A 22,403-nucleotide genomic window follows, 5' to 3' on the forward strand; every position below is an offset into this window, starting at 1 on the left:
CTAAGAATACTCCAACCATAAGATGACCTTCCAGAGCCTGCCTCATCCTGCCTCCCCATCCTGTTCCCACTCTTCTGGGAACCCTGCACACCTATCACAGTGGTTTACTCTGGCTTTGCCACCATCTGCTTCACTCCTATCTCCCCCAGCCTGGGACATCCTCTTCACTTACCATTTTGTCACTCGTTACTCAAATACCATTTTCTTCATAAAAACTTGTACAACCAAAAAAAAAAAAAAAAAAAAAAAAGAAAGAAAGAAAAGGGGATCCCTGGGTGGCTCAGCGGTTTAGCGCCTGCCTTTGGCCCAGGGCGCGATCCTGGAGTCCCGGGATCGAGTCCCGCATCGGGCTCCCGGCATGAAGCCTGCTTCTCCCTCCTCCTGTCTCTGCCCCTCTCTCTCTCTCTATGTCTATCATAAATAAATAAATCTTTAAAAAAAAAAAAAAAAAAAAAAAAAGCTTGCACAACCTAGCATGGTTCTGCCTCCTCCATGTTTATTTCTATAGTATGTAGTATTTGGCCATTTCACTAAGCAATTAATTGTGCTCTGAGTATCTCCGTCTCTGAAGCCTCTCTGACACATAAACCTTTCACTGGCATTAATTCATTTGTTTATAACCTGCCTCCTCCACTGGACCTCTGGGAAGGGAGAGGCCATGGCTCATATACCCTGGCAGTCTCAGTGATGCTTTGGAGTATGGGCGCACACAGACCTACTCCAAATACTCAATCAGGATCCTGAGGTAGGAAAGAGAGTAGAGAGCCTCTCTCCTCTATTTTCTTTCTTCTTCTTTTTTTTAATTGTGGAAGTTCAAGAACTCTCGTATTGGATTTGTTTTCTGTTACATGAAAAACACTCCCTTAGGTCAGTGACCACAACAGAAGGTCAGAGATCCTGAATGTGTTTAACAAAATTTAAAATACTGCTTCTCAGCTATAGGACAGTCACAAGAGAGACCTACATCTTAACCCAGGTGACAGGCACAGGCCCATGCGGAGACCATGAGGCAGGCTGCACGGCTGGGTGGTAAGGAAGCATCTCTGGGAAGGATATGTCTGGCCCAAGTCTGAGCACTTCAGCTCCCTTGGCCAGAAGCCCTCATCTTGGGCTGCTAAGTCATGGAACCAATCCCTGAGTCCCAGCACAGCAGGTGAGAAGATTCTGTATTTGTCCCAACTCCTCTCAGCACCACACAAGAGATCTGTTCTTGTGTTCCCTGAGGATACTGAAGCCAGTAAAACAGAGTTTCAGATCAGGACAGGATCTCAGACATCACCTGTGCTACAGGTTTTAACTGTGTTTCTGCCTGAAGGCAGTCGAGCCCTTTCCTAGGACAAAGGGAGCAGAGTTTCTCAGAGGAGCCCAGATCCTCTACATTTGGATCCTGCGCACTCTGGCCCATTAGGTGCCTCCATCCTGAGGAACGGGGTGGGGTGGGGGTGTGGGGGTGGGGTGTCCAAAGTTGACTGACTCAGTCTCAACCAACTGTCTCAAGGACGAGGAAACCAAGTTCCAGAAATAGCAACACCAGCACTGACAACCTACAGATGACTCTTATGGGATGCTCAGATAGAGCATTTAAAACATGCTGGTCTAGAATTGGGGGCCACTGTGCAAAGTCTGATGAATCCAAACACCAAGGCAAACGTGCTCAAGATGTAGCCAGTATGGGAGATTCCAGGCCCCAGGTAAGTATTCAACACTCCTCACATGCCAGCCACATAAAATACTTGGGTCTTTTTTTTTTCTTTAGATTTTTTTAAAATTTATTTATTAGAGACACAGAGAGAGAGAGATTAAGAGGGAGAGAGAGAGGCAGAAACACAAGCAGAGGGAGAAGCAGGCTCCATGCAGGGAGCCTGATGTGGGACTCGATCCCGGGTCTCCAGGATCAGGCCCTGGGACAAAGGCAGGCGCTAAACTGCTGAGCCACCGGGGCTACCCAAAATACTTGGGTCTTAAAGGTGCCATGTGAGTTGGTGGCCATCACTCCCCACCTATCCACCATGACTGTAAATACCTACCAAAAAATGCTTTTCGTCCAATTCCATTAAGGGCCCCTGTGGGGTTAGCGGGCTTACCAGCTGAGGGTTCTGAACCAGGGCAGGTCATAGGAGTGGTAGACATTGTAGCCAATAGTGATAATCTCATGGAAACACTTAATCTGAACACACATCACCTGCAAGACATTAAAGAATCAGAACACCTGCTAATTCCCAGTTCTTAACCATCTTGGGAAGCAAAAACCCACACATGGGTCATGGGTCTTGGAGAGAAACTATCATATTTAAGAATGTCAATCCTACAGTGATTCTGCTCTCCTTCTCCTTTCTCACTCACACCGCTCCCCTTGGCAGTGCAGTCCTTTATGTCTCACATAGGAGATCCAATAAATACATACCACTGAAGCTTCAATTAACTTTTTATTGTTGTACCTCCCTGGACTCAATTAATCTCTTCTCCTTTTGACTTTGAATAGAAATACCTGAAAAGCCCCAACTGCTTTGCTCAGCAGTCAGCCACTAGTCATCTGACCCTGTCCATGACAGCAGGAAAACTAAGACAGCAGTGCTGTGGACTGGGATTTTTAAATCAAAGTCCTAAGCCCCACAGTGAGGCCCCAGGAAAACAAGAAACAAAAATCAGAATCACACAGAGTCATAGCCAGGGTCACAGGCTAATCAAACAGCTGAAATAATAGTATCAACTTTTAAAATGAAGAGATATCTTTAACCACACACAACTGGCCTGTGCCAACACCCTCCAGTTGGCTCCTAAAAAGGGAGAGGTCAGATATTCTAAGGCAGATGTGGTCTAAGGAGCCGGAACTCCCACTGATGCCCAGAAACCAACCCAATGCCCTACACTTCAGATGACTGATCCTGTGGGAAAAAAATGAAGGCAAAACTAAAATAGTATGCAAATGACACTTACAATGATCATTAAAACCATTGGTCCCAGGTAAATGATGATGAAGAAAAATGCAATCATGGCCAAAGTCAGGATGCCTCTCACCCACCAGTTCTTCCATCTAAAAGAGGGGAAGGAGAAAGCATGTTAGGAGCCCAGAAAGAAGTGCAGCACAAACCCAAGGGGGATGGCTCTTTGTGGAAGGAGAAGTCAATCCTTTCACCTCAACGGAGACACTAGCCACAGGCAGGCAGAAGAAGGGCAAACAGAGTCATCACTTCACCCATACCAAACTCAGCAGGTGCTCCAAAGCCTACAGAAAAACATACCCAGCTTTTTTTTTTAATTTTTTTTTTTTTAACTTTTTTTATTTATTTATGATAGTCACAGAGAGAGAGAGAGAGGCAGAGACACAGGCAGAGGGAGAAGCAGGCTCCATGCACTGGGAGCCTGATGTGGGATTCGATCCCGGGTCTCCAGGATCACGCCCTGGGCCAAAGGCAGGCGCCAAACCGCTGCGCCACCCAGGGATCCCAATACCCAGCTTTTATCTTAACAAAGCAATCAGGCAAAAGTCTCAAGGGAAATGTGGTGCCTACTTCTGTACCTACTTGGATGGTTTCTATGGCTCTCAGTCCAAAGAAAAAACAATGTATATATTTCCAGCAGCAGAATCCTACATCACTCTGCCCCTGCATCTTTATGGTGAGAACAACACTAACTGACGATAATAATGATCAGAAAGATGCATTTGGCACTTTTATAGGGCCTCTGTGTATATTAATGCATTTAACCCTCAACACTAGTAACTTTTACAGAAAAGGAAAAGGATGCGCAAATCAGACAGCTGGGATGTGGTCAAACTGAGATTTGAATCCTGGGAGTCTGGCACCAGAACCCATGTCCTCGACAACTGCACAATACCAACTTTCAAAGAGACATGCGTATGGGAGACACACATACAGCCACCTTCAGATGATGTTTTGGGGTCTTAAAGTTTGTGTTTTTCATCTGACCACATAGCCAGTGTTGGAGAATCAGTTTCAAGGGACTAACATTTTAACCCTGGATTCACTTGAGTTGAGATTTCTCAATTCTTCTGGGAGAATTTAAGGAACGTCCACAATGCATGTGTGTGGGTCAGGGAAAACTAAACTCTGACCTAGATAAGTTGGGCTCCTCTGTGAAAAGCAGCCTATTAGACACAAGCCCCTTTGCATGTTGTGTCAGCAACTTTGCCCACCACCACCCCTTTGTCCACACTTTCCCCACCTTCCTTGGATGATTGTACCTTCCAGCCCAGCCTACAGCACCCTTCAAGGGCCAGATCCTTCTAGACTGTGCCCATAGTAGCCAGTAAGCACTAGATCACATTTAGCGGAGACCCAAGCAGAAGCGGGGAGACCGTGGCCACTGCTGCTAGGCAGGCCCCTTACCCACATACTGTCATGGCTGTGGGGGCTCATGTCCTAAGACTGCAGGCTGTCTGAGGGCTCTGGGTCTCCCCTGGCACCTGGACCTGGAGCAAGGACCCCACAAGCATCTGCTCATGAAGCCAGGTTACCTTGAAGACAAGTTGGAAAGAGCCCTGTTGAGGACCTCTGGTGTATCATCTGTAGAGGCTGATAAAGGAGCAGCTTCTGCTCGGCTCTCACTGTCCGATGCAGTCTCTCCATCTACCTTTGCTTCTGTCTCTGATTCCTACATGGCAGAAAAACAGATGAGGAAAAGGTCAAAAATGCTTAGCAGGATAGTGATGAATACATGCCTGTCATAGGAGATCTGTGGGAAAAGACACTACCCCCACCCACTCCCGCCCCAACAAGGCTCAAGGACCTAGCACAATCAAGTGACAAAACAGATGGGACACACAGTGATCCCAACACTGTTGTGACATGTGCCAAGATGGCCAACTCTCTGCTGGAAGTGAGGCACGCATCTGTACCATGAGGAAATGAGTTACAGCCACAATCTGCTCAATCCCCCTTGCCTGGCCAGGGGCAGGAGAGGAAACAGTCCAGACAAGGGAGAAAGGGGCTCTTTTATATCCAAAGCCAAAGGAGAGGCAGGCCTGATTTCATCAGGACCTCATTCCTGACCCTGCCCTTGCTGCCAGGTTTACTACCTATTAAGGGTTTGGCCGCTGGCACCCAGGAAGACACATCCACCTCTAAAAAAACCCCTCTCCATCAACATCTATATCATGGAGGAAACAGTCCCTGCTCTGCTATATGAGGAGGACTCCTAGTGCCACCAGGGTGGCCCACGGCTCTGGCAAAGCTCTTAGAGAAAAGCTGGGGGTGCAGGCTGTCCCGCACTGGACCCCCCCAAAGTCCACAGTGCTACTTCCAGACTCCACAAGAGCACCCCATGGGGAGGCCAGCCCCAGTCAGTGTGGAAGCCACATAGTACTGCTTACTAGAGTCAAGGCTTCAGCAGGAGTGGTATGCCACTGTCCTTTCCCTGCCATGCAGCTCAGTGCAATGTCACTCAGAATTGCCATATGGGCTCTGGCTACATCAGAAACTCACCCTGCTTGCCAATCCCGATGAGGGGACCAGAGTCATGCCAGCAATAGGCTCTCTATCCAAAGTACCAAGGACAGGCTGCTCTGAATCCTAGGGACCCTACTACTCAGAGCATTTATCTCTTCCAGGAATTTAAAATTACTGCTGTTGGGGAGAGGAGAGAGAAATCAAATCGCTTCAAATTAGAGTCTAACAATACTGCTTCGTATTTGCAGAGCTCTCAACAGCTGTAAGAATGTTTCCCATACCTGTTGTGAACCTCAGAGAAGTTTTGGAAGGAAGGGAAAGGAGACCGGAGATCTCTACAAATGAAGAGACAGAGGCTCTGAGAAGTTCAGTGGTGGGTCCCAAATCTATTAACGAAGGTCTTCTGACTTCCAGGTGTTCATCCCACTAAATTTCCTTTAAGCATCTTGGAATCCATTGTTTTTCTGACACCCAACACTTTGTGAGGAGCCTTGATGTGGAGAAGGGGTGGGCTGGGATGGACAAGAAGTGCCCAGCTCAGGGGATTTTCCTGGACATCAGGCATTCCTCCATGCAAATTTCTAGGAAACCTCATCATGGATGAAATCCCCAAGGGGCAGTGCTGTGATTGCCAGGTAGCAGAGAGAAGAGGGGCACCCTAGCACAGCTCAGGCCCTGGGACAGCAGGGCTTTGATGTCAGGCTCAATGTCGTTGGTTGGAAAAGTGGGAGCTGCACTGCGCACAGGCACACCATCTGGACACACCAGGCAACACGGGTGTGGCAACCTGGAGGCCAGATGATGAGCTTGGGTGTTGGTCACGAGCACAGTGGTGTTGTCACTGGGGCCAGGCAGAGCCTCCCATGGGAAGGTGAAGAGAGGGTGCACCTGTGCACCCTCCACCTCGCACTTCTCCAGAGGCACAAAGGTGGACTCAAGCCCACCGCTGGGTCAGATGTACTTGAGGGAATTGAGGATCTCTTCATTCCTGGCATTTTCCTGATGCTTGAACTGGCTCCACGAGAAGCTGCTGCAGCACATTCATCTGAGTGGCGTTACAGACCACTGTGCCTCAGAACAATGCCACGTTCTCAATGAGGGGCACCTTAGTCCACAGGGAGCTGCAGGGCATCCAGGCTCACGGGCTCCCCACTGGCCAGTGCACACAGAGAGGGCAGACACGGAGCTGGAGCATGGGAGTGCGGAGCTTAGGACGGAGACCCCATCTTATTTTTTCAGTAAGACATTCAGGATGAAGTAAACTAGAAATGGTAAAAGGATGTTTCACCACACCTTCAAAGACTTCATTACATATGTGTGTGAACACAAAGAGTCACTTTTTTTGTTTTTTGTTTTTTTTTTAAGATTTTTATTCATTCATGAGAGACAGAGAGGCAGAGACATAGGCAGAGAGAGTAACAGGCTTCCTGGGGGGAGCCAGATGCGGGACTCGATCCCAGGACTCCGGGATCATGACCTAAGCCAAAGGCAGATGCTCAACCACTGAATCACTCAGGTGCCCCAGTCACATTTTTTAATAAGTTGAATAATTTGAATTTCCCTAATAAGTATATGAAATCAAGCACCATTTCATGTTTATTTGGGTATCTTCTTTTGTAAAGCGTCTATCAAGTCGTTGACCATTTTTCTACCAAGTTTTCTGCCTTCCTTTGGATTCATAGGAGCATCTGATACATCCCAGCCTTAAGTACACCGACATGTTCTCCCAGCCTTCTCCAACCCCACCTCCATCCCAGTCATTCCTTCTCCTACCCTCCTCCCTTTGGGCACTGGCCCCATTGAGAACTGATGGGGAGATTTTTCTAACTGTTGCTCCCTTAAGATAAGGACCACCTTTTTCTCACGACCTACCCATGCCTGGTACAGAGCAAAATACTTACTAATGGATGGAAAAATGGGAAGAGAAAGCCAGGAATTAATCCCAAGTGTGGTAAAGAGTTACCCAGCCCCTGCTCTCAGGGAAACCGCTCTTTTTAAACTAATTGTGATAACACCACAAAACGGGGCTTTAACTAGTGTGAGGCTGCTGATGTAAGACAGCTGGCTTTGGTAAAGGACCTGTGAAGATGACCTCATCAGTAGGATCTGAGGGAAGAGCTGTAGCTTCTGATGACAGGGTCACTCTTCCTTACTCTGCCACAGCTCAGCCAGGTAACTCTGGACAAGTCACACAAGTGCCTCTGTACTTCAGTGTCCTCACCTTATAAAACGCCCCCAGAAAGAGTCCTCCTTACTTGCGGGAGTTCCCTAAAGAGATACAGCAAAACTCTCACCCAGGGCTATGTCCTACCTACTCCAGCACCCTGAGAGGTTGTGAAATACAGCAATGCCACTGGGATTAATCACTCTCCAGTTAGACTAAATGAAGACTGAGGCATTCAGAAAGACCTCCCATTCTTTATGTGAACATTAACACCCACACCCTAGCGGCAACCATCAGCGATATGAAGTAACAATGCTGCAGTATTATCTAGATCCAACCCCTAAACCAAGGAGCTCCAGCATGTGACCACCTGGGCCCCACCAAAGCCTCCCACAGATGCTCACCAGGAGCATCTGGAAGCCACAGGGACTGAGCAGAGCCCAGCAGGGGAGAGGGCATGTATCTAGGCACAAGCACATGTGCACGCACACACACATGTCCCAGCACAAGGTTATTTTTAACTTCCATCCTGTTGTCAAGGAGACTCACAAAGGCTGCTGGTTTCCCCAGGAGGGGAAGGCAGGAAGGAGCCGAGGCAGAGCGCCTGCAGGGGAAGGGCAGGGAGCTCCAGCTTGGTGCGGAGTCTCTCTGGACCTTCCACAACTTTTGATGAGCATTAGCGCAGCACTGTGTCCTGCAATATCACCCTACCTGATTCCTATCTTTCCTTGCTAGATGGGGTGAGGGGCAGAAAGGTACCCTGAGATAGAAAATAGTTGAGAGGGAGAACTATCTATAGTTCTAGATACTATAAGGGGCACTTGGGTGGTTCAGTCGGGTAAGTGGCTGACTCCATCTCAGCTCCAGTCACACGAGGTCCTGGGATTGAGCCCTGCATCGGGCTCCACACTCAAGGGGGTAGTCTGCTTCTCTCCCTCTCCCTCTGCCTCCCTCTCTCTCAAATAAGTAAATCAATCTTTCTTAAAAAGACCCTATAACTGGGGTGCCTGGGTGGCTCAATGAAGTGTCTGCCTTTGGCTCAGGTCATGATCTCAGGGTCCTGGGATCGAGCCTCACGTCGGTCTCCCTACTCAGCGGGGATTCCGCTTCTCCCTCTCCCTCTGCCCCTCCCCCAGCTTGTGTACACTCTCTCTCAAATAAGTAAAATCTTTAAAATATATATATATATCGCAGCCCGGGTGGCTCAGGGGTTTGGCACCACCTTTGGCCCAGGGCATGACCCTGGAGACCCGGGATCGGGTCCCATGTCGGGCTCCCTGCATGGAGCCTGCTTCTCCCTCTGCCTGTGTCTCTGCCTCTCTCTCGTTCTGTGTCTCTCATGAATAAATAAATAAAATCTTTTTAAAATAATAAATAAATAAGTAAATAAATCCCTATAACTATTATTACTAAGATGTCAGGGGGCTTGAGATGAACTAAGAAATGAAGTTACCGCCCTAAAGGAACAAGCCTGAAAGAGATTTCTAGGTTTTACTTGTCTCTTAACCAAATAACCTCAGGGTCCTGAGCCTGACGCCAGGACACTGAATAAGTACCATCAGAGCCCTCACCTGGTGGCACCCTCTAGGTAGGAGGCCAGCATCTGGACAACCACTCCCTCACAAGCTGCAACAGGACCCAACAAGGCAGAAGGGCAAATCCCTGTGCAAGGCTCAAGGGCATAGCCCAGAAAACATGGACAAGGGGGCAAGACAGCTGGCTCTGGGTTCCTGATGCCAGTCTCCACCCACCCCCACCCCCAGGTGTAGATGTCACAAGAGAGCAGGTCAAAGGAACACAAACTTGAAAGAACCTGGAGGCTTATCGTGTTCTGACTCCTCTCCACCCCATGGGAAAAGGCCTTTCACCTGGATCACCAGGACTTCCTCTTTGGCTCTTATGCTGCGTACAAGAAGCCAAGTGCTAGTGGCAGTTTCCATGGTGGGCAGGGATGCTGAGGAGGCAGGGACCTAGAGCCCAAGTTCTTGCCCAAAAGAAAAGTGACATGTGCTGGACCTAGAGTCAGAGGTACTGAGAGGTATGCTGGTTTGCTCCTCCAAGGGATGGCAAGATAGGCAGAGGTAGAGATGACCTCCTGCAGAAGGAGGCAGTAGCCAGTCAGGGAGAGCAGGGCCCAGGACCCAGCTCTGATGCTCATTATGCTCCCCATCGGCCTCCGATCTCTGGTCTTGCCAGTGAAGAAAGGATCCCTTATCCTGGACAGCTTCTGGAATGATCAAATGCCACACCAATGCAAGTCTGTGAAAACTATAAAGGAGCTAAAAAGCAACATGGCCACACCTGCCGGAGCGTGGAATGGAAAAAATGGCAGCCATCAGGACTTTCTGGGGCCCATGTGCTCACCAATTATGTGAGCTCAGCATTGGCCTGCCCTGCTTCCTTTCTCATGCCTTTCATTCATCCAATAGACAGCCCCCCAATTCAATAAAAATCTACTTCCCAAAGCTACTGTGGAATGGGGTGGTGTGACACACAAAGGCCGCAGTATATCCTAGTGCTCTGGAGTGGGATGCATGCAACACAATCTACTGAAGTGTAGGAAGAAATATTAGAACTTACTCCTATTTATCTCTTTCGCATTTTCTTTCCTGTGCATGCTTTATAATGGAACTACCAATACACATATATAACTCTGTGCAAGCTGGGGCACAAGGCTAAAATATCACATACATGCCAGGCACGGCGGTGTCTCAGTGGCCGTGGGCTCCTTGTTTCTCACTGTGCTGAGCAATGCCTGGAACACAACAGGCACCCAAAGATTTGACCTAAGGGGCTAGTGAGAATTTTACTGCAGACCAAAGAATCCAGACCGCCCTGAGTGTGACAGAACCCACTGTGATTTCCAGCTCACGTGCCAAGACCCACGCCTCTGCCTCCCAGTGGCCCTCACAGCAAGACCAGACTAGTCCCACTCTGGCCCCCTCCCTGCTGGGAGGACAGCACAGGAAAGCTGCTTTGCTGCAGCCCAGCTCCCAGGCAGCTCCTCCTCCCTTTTCAACCCAAGGGCCCCGATCAGAGGCTAAGTGGAGCAGAGCCTACCTCTGAAATTCTATCTCAATCAACAGCCATTCTCCACAATCCCTTAGCCATTCCCCAAGGGGCTTGTGATGCTGGTGTAAACAGGAAACAAAAGATATTTCAAAAAGAAAGAAAAAAAGCTCTCTCCTAGGCCCTTCTGGTTCACTTAGACCATGAAGAGAAAGCAGAAAGTCAGTCTGAGGACAGAATGTCCTGGGTACTAATTGCTCAGCTAAGACCTATTGACATTTTTAGAGAAGCTCAAGCTCAGAAAGGCTTTCCCTACCAGCCTTCCAGGGCCTCTCTACCCCCACACTGCCCAGAAGCCAAGCCCAGCCCTGACCTGAGAGGCTCAAAACAACACAGAACATAAGTGTTGCTTCTATGGAAGCAAGAGAAGGCAGTGAGGGAGGGCCAGGGGAGCTGCAGGATGGGAGGGGAAGCTGTCTATGGTTGAGGCCTGGCTTTTCCTGGCCTGGGGAGGGACCTGCACTCAAAGAACTCATTTTCACTGTTATTCTCTAGGTAGAAAACTCTACCTCTTCCTACTCCCTCTTAATTCCCAGTGTTTGTTGAAGGACTGCCTTGGACTTATAAAAACTTATGAGGCAGCATTCTTTTGAGGCTCCCTTTTGGTTACCAGCTAGTGTCAGGGCCCACCCTCTGAACTTGTTGTTTCTCAAAACTCTATGGTGACACCCACAAGTGGTGATGGTCAGAGCTTGACCAAAAACGGTGTGGCTGCGGCCAGGCTGAACAGGAGCCCTTGGCATTGTATCAAGCAGGCTTCTGGCAGAGGGTACTCACCCCACAACACATTTCTTTACCAGATGCAACTCAGTCTTGTACCTTGCTAAAGAAAACATATTAATATTCTGTTCGTGTTTGCCGGTGAGGAGTATAAAACTAGGGAAAGAAAATAAATGGTTCCATCTACTAGGCTCTTTCTTCTCTTTTCCATTTTCAGGGAAATTTCATTACAAGGTAGTGCTCAGGGCACTGGCTGGTTCTGCTTCCAACAACTCTGTCCTTTCCAATGGCAATGCTTTCAAATTCATAAGTTTCATTTACTCGGTGACTCCATAACTCACACAAACTATGTTTCATGCTGCTTTAGATGCATATCACAAAACTTATCCAAGAAGAAAGTCATCAGGCTGAGCCTAACGTTTCTGCTAAATATTGGGCTTGCCATCTCCTTAAACCCTGTGGCAGCTGCTGGGCAATCCACTACCCTACTTATAGACACATCCCCAGGAGAGAAATTGCCAGAAATAGATTTATACATAAGAGTATCAGGGACCCATATGTCCCTCTTACTAAGAAAGTCAAGTAGGGGTGTGTGTGTGTGTGTCTAGTGTTAGGAAGAGCAAATATTTCCAGTTTTTCTGATATTAATGCCATTTAACAAGTTCACTTGTTTAAACAAAAGATCAAGAAAGAAGAGTTCTACTCTGAAAGTCACAATCATCCCCAATACAGCCATACAATGTCCTCCAAAAGCCTCATATGAATATGATCTACAGAAAACACGTTCAGCTACTCGAGATGGACTGTTTCACCTAAAGTACTTCCACAGGTGACTCCACTCCACACCAAAGAGCTCCGAAGAAAGGACATGAAAAGATGCATGCATGGGAGACAGCTATGACTCTGGCTATGAACCATTTTACCTCCAGACAACACTATTACCAGGGGGCTACTGGGGCCTTTGCAGAAAATATACCACTGATAGCCACAGGCCAACACACGGCTCCCTTGGAAGGACAGTCCCAGCTGCACTGGGATACACAGGCCCAAGCTCGCACCTTTGCTACCACCTCCTCTGAGTCCTCACACCATTGATCATCCTCTTTCCCATCTGGATCCTCCCCTCCCCCTCATCACAGGCCCTTACAACCAGGTAAACAGGCTCAAGAATAAAAAGCTTTTGACAGCTCATCCACCCGATGCACTTTCTTCCCTACTTCACAGGAGAATCTTTGGCAAGAGCTATGGCCACCCATTCCCCTCTCTGACTGCATCAGTCCTCAACCACAGCAAGCCACCTGCCTGCCCAGCCACTCTGCTGCAGCACTCTCCCCTCACCAATGAATGACCTAATCACTAAGCCCACAGCACTCTGTCCTCCGCACCTCCCTTTTTTTTTTTTTTTTTTAAAGATTTTATTTATTTATTCATGATAGTCACAGAGAGAGAGAGGCAGAGACACAGGCAGAGGGAGAAGCAGGCTCCATGCACCGGGAGCCCGACGTGGGTCTCGATCCTGAGTCTCCAGGATCGCGCCCTGGGCCAAAGGCAGGCGCCAAACCGCTGCGCCACCCAGGGATCCCCCTCCGCACCTCCCTTTGCTCAGGCAATGCAAAAGACACACCCTTCCTTTGCTTCCAGGCAGCACATCCTTCCCAGCTGCCTCTTCAGCAGGGCCTTCTTTAGTCAGCCTTGTCCTTGGCAGCTTCCTCTTCCAGCATCTTAATTTGGGGGTTCCACAGGGTTTCTTCTGAGGCTCCTATTCTTTACTACCCACTCTCCTCAAGTAATCTCATTCCTTCTGATGCCTCCAACTGCCTCTCCTTGGGCTGCAGGCCCATTCATCCAAATGTACTAGATGTTTCCCCTTGGGTGTCCCACAGATGCCTAAAATCCTCCATGTGTCCAAAACCAAATTATGTCCTTTCCCCTGAATTCTCAAGTGAGAAATGTGACCATCATCTTCGGTGGCTCCTCCCTCCACCCCTAGAACTATCTATCACTCAGGCTGTTAATAGTTCCAAAAAGCTTTCCATTCCATCTACTCCTTCCTGTCATTTCTGGAACTCCCTTTAATCTAAGCCAACACCATCTCTGCTCTGGGAACCTGCAGCAGCCCAACTGGCCACCTCACTCCAGTCTTGAGTACACTCCTACCTTCCCTTTACTGTTAACACTGCACCAAGAAGGACCTTTCCAGAAAGAAAATCTGATGTCACTCACTGTCCCGAACTCCTTCTGGAGCACTCCAATCTAAATGGAGGCAATTTTCTACCTCTAGTAATCTAAAGGATAGACCTACACTTTTTTAAATGGTGTACCAACCACTTTGAGATCAGGGTCTTATTGACCCTTCCACTGTCATTCCTAACAGCCATTCTGAAGTATAGTCAGTTCCTAGAACAGGTTGTACTTTCTCACCTTTAGGGCTTTTGTTCATTCTGTTCCTACCTAGAACACTTTTTGCAAATCACCCATGGACACCCATATCTCTTCTTTCTGGTCAATTTTAATTTATCCTTCAAATATTGGCTAAGAGAGGCGCTTGGATAGCTTAGTGGTTGAGCATCTGCCTTTGGCTCAGGGCATGATCCCAGGGTCCTGGGATCAAGTCCCACATCATGCTCCATGCGGGCACCTGCTTCTCCTTCTGCCTGTGTCTCTGCCTCTGTCTCTCATGAATAAATAAAATCTTAAAAAAAATTTTTTTTAATATTTATTTATTTATTTATTTATTTATTTATTTATTTATTTATTCATTCATTCATTCATTCATGAGAGACACAGACTGAGAGAGAGAGATGGGCAGAGAGACAGGCAGAGGGAGAAGCAGGCTCCTCACAGGGAGCCCGACATGGGACTTGATCCTGGATCCCGGGATCACGACCTGAGCCAGAGGCAGGAAGCCAACCGCTGAGCCACCCAGGCATCCTGACTTTTATTTTTAATGTTAACATTACTTGTGATAAGAAATGGGATCCAGGAAAGATCCGCCCTAACTCCAAAGCTGGTGGGCAAACAGGTGCCAGTATTCACAAGACCAAATGGACTCACTGCTTTCTCACCAACTTTGGAGTGTGAAGGTAAGTTTTTCTCCTGGATTCCGAGCTCCACTTTGTGTCCAAGCTCTTCAGGCTTTATTTGAGATGTCTTAAGGCCTTGTTTCTTATGAGAGTATTCTTTTGGCCTTTAGTCTGACTCCTTTTCAGAGTCAGACTTCCTGTTGGAACCCTCCTGGCCTTCGACCTGATTCCTCTGGAACCAGGCTGGTCCTGTTGAAACTGCGCTTTTAGGATTTTTTCTCCTTATTCTAGAGAAAAACCTCTATGATATAGGATTCTAGTCATCAAAATGCTTTGAGGGTGCCCCCTTTCTGGGACCCCAGCCAGTTTTATGTTTAAAAACTATGGTCCCAAAAAATAAATAAATAAATAAAAATAAAAACTATGGTCCTTCCACATGCACATTTATAACCAAATGGACTGACTTAATGAAAACTAATTTGAGCACCAATGGCCATTATGGAGAACTTTCGATCTCCCTAAATTTGTTTTCTCAAATTAAATTAGAAAGCTATGGCTCCTTAAATGAGAGAGAGAGGGAGAGAACTGAATGAGATGCCCATTTTAGTTGATACCTTGAGGCCTCCAAACATTTTCAGGATTCTATTTGCCTCTGTGCAAAATACTATTTCTAAATTAACTGAGGCAATCAAATCATGGAAAGAAGTCTAAATGGCTTCTGAGTCTTGTTTTCCTAACTAAATGGAGCAACTTAAAAGTAATTTAGAACTTCAATGGCCATTATAGAGAACTTTCAATCTCCCCAAACTTATTTTCTCAAAACTGAATTAGACAGCCATGGCTCTAAGATGTCAAAACTGAATAAAATTTTGAGATTTGGGGATTTTGAAGCTTCCAAACATTACCAGGAATCTAAAGTTGCCTCTCCTGGACTAATGGAAGCAAGCAAAGGAGATAAAAGGGGCTTCAGAGGCCTCTTTTTTCCTTTCCTGTCTTCTGTCTCAGGATGTATCTGGTGTGCAGTCCCCAACTTCTCTACATCACCATTCTACTAACCTTTTCATTGAACTTCCCGTTTCCTCTGAATCTCTCCCAATTCTCGCCTTTCCTGAACCTAATAAAACCTGCCCCTTTGAAGTTATGTCATCTGAGGATCTGAATAAACCCCAAATTTCTTATGTTCCCTGGACCAAGGCCAGACTGTGAGCCAGAGTTAAAGAGTTTCCTAAAGTGACTCAGAATTCATGTTAACTGGGACACCTGGGTGGCTCAGCAGTTGAGTGTCTCCCTTAGGCCCAGGATGTGATCCTGGAGTCCTGGGATCAAGTCCTGCATCGGGCTCCCTGCATGGAGCCTGCTTCTCTCTCTGCCTGTGTCTCTGCCTCTCTCTCTCTCTCTCTCTCTGTGTGTGTGTGTGTCTCTCATGAATAAATAATAAATAAAATATTTTTTTAATTCACGTTTATTAAAGAATTTCTTTTTAAGATTTTATTTATTGATTGATGAGAGACACAGAGAGAGAGGTAGAGACACAGTCAGAGGGAAAAGCGGCACTCCATCCCAGGACCCTGGGATCTTGACCTGAGCCCAAGGCAGACACTCAACCACTGACCCACCCAGGAGCCCTACTAAAGACGTTAACATACTTATTCCAACTTACTATCCCAGTTTCTCAGACTTGTATCAGCCAGGCCGTGTGCTTGTTAGTGAGGACCAGCCCAAACACCGGATAAAACTTGCTCCACGAAAACACCCTAAAAGATTTAGTGAAACAAACCCCTAACTTTTGGCAAGATCCTACAACACTCACTGGAAATCTCCATGTGGCAACCACAGTAGCTTTTCCTAAGCCTATTGATTGGAACAAAATTCTGGCTTACACACAAAAACCTAATGAACCTGGTCATCCTATTATCAACTCCAAACTGTCTTTAAAGAAGATTCTGATCTTCCTCTAGAGGCTGAAACCTTCTGGGTAGCATTTAGTTCTACGTTTACTAACAGGCTGAATGAACCAGGATCTTTTAGTTGAAGGACCAGCATGGAATGGAAAACTGTTCACTCCACATTTAGCTAGTTTTGCAAGCCAGCTCATTCACAGCCTAGTAGGGGTCACCTGCAACAAAGACTAAAAGTCTCAATTTTCAAACGGGGCAAATAAAGGTCCCTCAACAGAGTAAAACTCCCTGGTTTCTGTTATTGGTGCAAAGGGCCAGGGCACTGGGAAAAAAGACTGTTACAAAATTAAGCATTCCAGGGATCCCTGGGTGGCTCAGCGGTTTGGCGCCTGCCTTTGGCCCAGGGCGTGATCCTGGAGACCCAGGATCGAATCCCACATCGGGCTCCTGGTGCAGGGAGCCTGCTTCTCCCTCTGCCTGTGTCTCTGCCTCTCTGTGTGTGTGTGTGTGTGACTATCATAAATAAATAAAAATTAAAAAATTTAAAAAACAAAATCTTTAAAAAAATCAAACAAACAAACAAAAAAACAAAATTAAGCATTCCAGAAGCCTTAAGCCCTCTAGCCAGTTACCTACGTCCTCCTAATTCCCTGGTTTGGATGACATTACAATCCAGCCCTATCAGAATTTTTAAATCCCTAATACTTACCACTGTACATGCCTTAAACCATTAGTCTACTGACAAAATGATTGCATTCAAGAACCAATATGTTTTGATAATACGGATAAATATGTTTAGTCACAGTTTGTATGTTTTCACTGCACAAACTAATCACAGTGATTCCCTGAAGACATGACCTTGTCCATGGAACTTTCATTTGCTAGAAAATCCTGCAACCTTGTGAAAGAGAGCAACCAAGGCTTGGTGACATTTGATCCCCTAGAATTTTTTTTCTTTTTTTGAGACCCTAGATTAAATTAGGCCTAAAGCTGGAATTCCTGCGGTGTTTAAGTTACACGAGCCAATAAATTCTTTTTTCATCAAATTTGAGTGGCTTCCTGCATTTATAACTAAAACAGTCTTATTTTTTTTTTCCCTTTCCAATCATATCCTTTCTGTTGTTCTTCCCCACACTTCCTAAATGCAGGTTGTGTTTGTATGTTGTATCCTCAGCAAGTGAGCCACTGTCATCAGCTTCTCTTCTATGGACTCATCCTCCATAACACTAGTTATTTCCTCTCCCCCAAGCTATAGCACTACATTTCAACCTGCCAACAAGACACCTCCAATGTCCAACCAGCACCTCAAACTCAATGGGTCCAAACCCATCATCTCCTTCCCAACCCACAAAGGCTCTTCATTCTGTTTTACTTCAAGACCCTAATTTACTTGAAATATGCTCCATATGCTCCATGGGGAACACTGATCCTCACCATTATCTCCACCCCCTGTTGAAAACCACAGGCCCCAAATGGCATCACTTATACCAACTTCCCAAACCAGAGCCTAACACTTAATCTAACTGCAGTTTCAAACTCCTCCAGAAATGCAGTCTTAACGGGTCAGTCAGGAATTTTTGATCAGTACCAGTAAGTCTGCCACATGGGCCCTTTCTAACCCCCAAAGGAAGATAAGGTAATCTGCATGAGAAGACCCCCAACTTCTCTTCCTTTGTCTGGAACAATCCCTTTGCTGGTAACTTTCTTTCCCCCCATAAAAACCTTCCATTCCATACAACTCCTCAGAAGTCCCCTCCACTTGCTAGATGGGATGCTGCCTGATTTACAAATCATTTAATAAAAGCCAACGAAATCTTTTAAAAATTGATTTAGTCCAACTGTTAACACCTCCCTACACACACACACACCTCTCATCAGTTCTCAAACTATGTGATCTTCTCCCTACAGGGTCCTTCCTTATTCCTAATCTCACTGCTAGTACTATTGCTGAAGTCTGCACATCAACCTTTCTCTACTACGCTGGCCTCCCAACTGGTTTCTCCACCAATTCCTCCCTTCTCTAATTTATTCTGCACATATTCCCAGATTAATCTTCATAAAGCACAGCTCTGATCACACCTCTCCTCTACTCATTTTTGCCTAGTGAATTAAAGACAAACTACCTCTATTCCAGGCCCTCCACACCCTCCACACACCACATACTTCATCCAAGCAAAACTACTCGTTGATTCTCATTACATCCCACTCTTCCTTCTTCTCCTCCTTTGCTCCTTGCCTTTTCTCTTCCTTGCTCATCCTTCAAGTCCCATCTTATTTTTTTTTTAAGATTTTATTTATTTATTCATGAGAGACACAGAGAGAGAGGTAGAGACACAGGCAGAGGGAGAAGCAGGCTCCATGCAGGGAGCCCGATGTGGGACTTGATCCAGGGTCTCCAGGATCACGCCCTGGGCTGAAGGCGGTGCTAAACCGCTGAGCCACCCAGGCTGCCCAGGGAGAGAGAATCTTTTTTTTTTTTTTTTTGGGGGGGGTGGGGGAGAATCTTAAGCAGGCTCCACACCCAGGGTAGAGTCCGAGGCGGGGCTCCCTCTCACGACCCCAAGATCATGACCTGAACTGAAATCAAGTAGGATGCCTAACTAACTGAACCACCTTGTTGCCCCAAGACTCATTGAATTTTAATCAAATTCATTAACCTTTATCTATGAAATGCCTAAAATAATGGTATGCCAGTATTTGTGTGGAGAAGACCACCCTAAAGCTACAGCTTTACAAATCCAACTAGTGACTAAAAAGGCTGCATTTTCAGCCCTTCTCAACGGTTAAAATGACTGGGGTTGGGGAGGCTGGTGAGGGAGTCCTCAGGGAGCACACATAAAACCCAGAGTGGTCATAAACTGTATTTGCAGACAAATACCTGATATTGCCAGGGGTAATGATTATATGTACAGAGTAAAACTTTTCAGAGCCCTAAATGGTTCAGTCCTACCCTACAAAAGGTATATATCTCTGCGCATTTCCCTTGAATAATGGAAAATGCTCCAGAAAGAATAAAAACACATCTGTTCTTTGAGCCAATCAGATTCATTAGCAGAAGGGCCTTTCCAACATTAACACTTCAAAATGCTTCCATCATATTAAAAAATACCTGCTTTGTTCTTCATAACATCACTACCACCTGATATTATTAACATTTTAAACTGATATTATTAAACATTTGAAAAAAAAATAAAAAAATAAAAAAATAAAACATTTGCCCCCCCACCTCCAGAAAGCAACTCCATGTGGGACTTTGGTTATTCACTGCTACATCCCCAATGGCCTATAACAATGACTGATATATACAAGGTCCCCGATACAGGTTTCTTCACAAAGGGAAGAAGAGAGAGAAGATGACAGGTTAAGGAATAACAAAGGAGTTTCTCCACTCCTGAGTCTGTAGGTTAAAATGGCAAGCATAATTTCTCACATAGCCAGCCACTCTGCACAAAATGGTGCCAAGCTCACGGTGTTCACCCAGATTTGCAGATTTCATAAGTGAAATGAATGAGAAATTCTTAAGAATGTCCTAAGGGGGGATCCCTGGGTGGCGCAGCGGTTTGGCTCCTGCCTTTGGCCCAGGGCGCGATCCTGGAGACCCGGGATCGAGTCCCACGTCGGGCTCCCGGTGCATGGAGCCTGCTTCTCTCTCTGCCTGTGTCTCTGCCTCTCTCTCTCTCTCTCTGTGACTATCATAAATAAATTTTTAAAAAAAATTTTTTTTAAATGTCCTAAGGATGAGACCTCAAACATCTAGGAGACTAAAATGAGTAGTACAATGAGAAAATAATCTCCAGCAGCTGCTGACTGCTTTCTGTCCAACAACCTTGCAAAAGGAAAATACCTGCTTCCTGCAAGCTTGGACTTCCAGAAGCTAAGCCCCTGCCAAACTGGTTGTCACTCTGAGTAAAGACAGACAGATGCATCAACTGAAAAAATTACTCACCATCTTTGTAACAAGCACAGTTGTATAAGCCACTGCAGTCTTCACACTGTGGACAGGCTGGCTGTTGTCCCCACCCAACTCCATTCTCAGCTGAGAAGTTGAGGTTTGATGAATAGAATAAACTCTAACACCTCACTTTTCTGGTAATAAGGAAAAATCCACTAATTCACAGTGAAATTTCTAGATAACCAAAATGTACCTGCTTCATCAATTTAAAAAAAATGGTTTTCTTATAAATGTTTGAGGTTGCAAATCCTCTACCTAAAGATTATTATGCACCTCTACAATGAGGACGCTTAATGACATCATCCTAGGTTTCCTTTGTTAAAACAAAACAAAATTCATGGGACGCCTGGGTGACTCAGCAGTTAAGCGTCTGCCTTCAGCTCAGGTCGTGATCCCGGGGTCCTGGGATTGAGTCCCACATTGGGCTCCCTGCATGAAGCCTGCTTCTCCCTCTGCCTGTGTCTCTGCCTCTCTCTCTGTGTTTCACATGAATAAATAAAATCTTAAAAAAAAAAAAAAAATTCAGCCGAGTAAATTTTAAAGGTTTTATCGGCTTTATTCAATGATTCATGAATAGGGCAACATCCCACCTAGCAGACAGAAAGGAGCTCTGAAGATCTGTACAAAATAAAAGACTTATATAGGCAGAAAGGGGTAGGAATAAGGAAGTCATGCTAGGCCAAAGCAGACTGGTTACTGTGAGGTCATTCTCCTTTAGGGAATTCCCTTAGGGAAAGATAGGGGTGCATCAGGCAGATTATCTAACTAGTGCTGTCAGATAACTTCTGACTAGTTTAAGATTCCATTTGTGGGAGAGCCAAAGTTTCAGTTTGGTGATGTAAGGCTTAGCATAAGTGAAGTCACTTTGGGGTCTGCTATCTTGTTTTCAACGCCTGAAATCTCTACTGTTCTTCTGCCTAGGCAGGACTCAGGGGCTAATGAGTGAAGGTGCTATCTACCCCAATAGTACAGACTCTGTGCTTCAGTGCTCAAGTTTGAATCCCAGAGTATCCTCCCTCATTATCAGGACACTGGCTATCTGCAGACTTGTCTTCAAAGTGTTTCCAAAGCTGCCTCTCTCCCAAAGAACTCTAACAAGGATGGAGAACTCAGATGGCCCAGGCTCTCAGAACTAGGCCTGCCCTAAAAATGAATACAGTCAGTGAGCAATTCACAGTCTGAGAGGGTCCTCGGGCACAGTGCCCAACACAGGCTTCTAGGTGCGCACTGTTAGACCTCAACCCCTGCTGTTCTCAAAGCATTTACTTCAAGAGGTCCTGGCTGGGAGCAATAACCTCTCAATCAGAAACGCTTGAGGCTGACAGGACCGACAAGACTCTTAGGCCCTGCAGATAGGTATTCTGCAGCCTGAGGGAGACACGGGGCGAGAAGAAATCTATCCATAAGCTTGACACACAGAGAAGGAAACGCAAGTCAGCATGCTTTGCGGCTGGTGACAGTGAGGACCTGTAAACACCCAAATTCATCTGTCACACCTGCACGTCATCTATGCACCTGTAGTGTTTCATTCTATTAGGGAGAGGCAGAGGATGAATGCCATGAAAGCCTCCAAACTACAAAACTTCCAAAACAATGAGCAAATGTGTACTACTAATTTTCACAAAAACATTCTCAGTACTTAAGAATAATAATACTAAAAAAAAAAAAAAAAAAGAATAATAATACTGGAATTCACTAAAGCTACATTAATAAGGAAATCAATCCTATAAACACAAGTAAGAAGTGATAAACTAGGCAAAAAAACAAAAAAGAAAAGGTTGCAACCGATTTTCCAAAGAAGCAAGTCTATCTCAATGAGAAGAGTATCTAAGAGGCATGGGGAAAAGGGGAACCAGTACCAACTGTGTGATCTTAGGAGTGATTGTGTCACCCTCAGGCCTCAGCTTTTTCAAGACAGAAACAATTCCTATCTCAGAGGTATTAGGGAGATAAAGTAAGGTAAGGCTAAGTTTTTCAAGTTGTGGATTGAAACGTACTGGATCTTAAAATCAGTTCAGGGGATCCCTGGGTGGCGCAGCGGTTTGGCGCCTGCCTTTGGCCCAGGGTGTGATCCTGGAGACCCGGGATCGAATCCCACATCGGGCTCACGGTGCATGGAGCCTGCTTCTCCCTCTGCCTGTGTCTCTGCCTCTCTCTCTCTCTCTCTGT

At 46.2% G+C, this 22,403-nt stretch overlaps 1 protein-coding gene across 2 annotated transcripts in view; it reads right to left on the minus strand.

The window, feature by feature from the left end:
- CDS2 (CDP-diacylglycerol synthase 2) overlaps positions 1-22,403 on the minus strand; it is a 62,385-nt gene that overhangs the window by 17,864 nt on the left and 22,118 nt on the right. For both annotated transcript variants that reach the window (XM_077872301.1, XM_077872300.1), the window contains exons 2-4: positions 4,478-4,614; positions 2,938-3,034; positions 2,085-2,182 (exon numbers count right to left, since the gene is read on the minus strand). In XM_077872301.1, coding sequence (XP_077728427.1) covers positions 2,085-2,182; positions 2,938-3,034; positions 4,478-4,614 — 332 coding nt within the window. The remainder of the gene's footprint in view (positions 1-2,084; positions 2,183-2,937; positions 3,035-4,477; positions 4,615-22,403) is intronic.

The sequence above is a fragment of the Canis aureus genome, chromosome 26, assembly GCF_053574225.1.
Source record: "Canis aureus isolate CA01 chromosome 26, VMU_Caureus_v.1.0, whole genome shotgun sequence".
In the NCBI taxonomy this organism is placed as follows: Eukaryota; Metazoa; Chordata; class Mammalia; order Carnivora; family Canidae; genus Canis; species Canis aureus.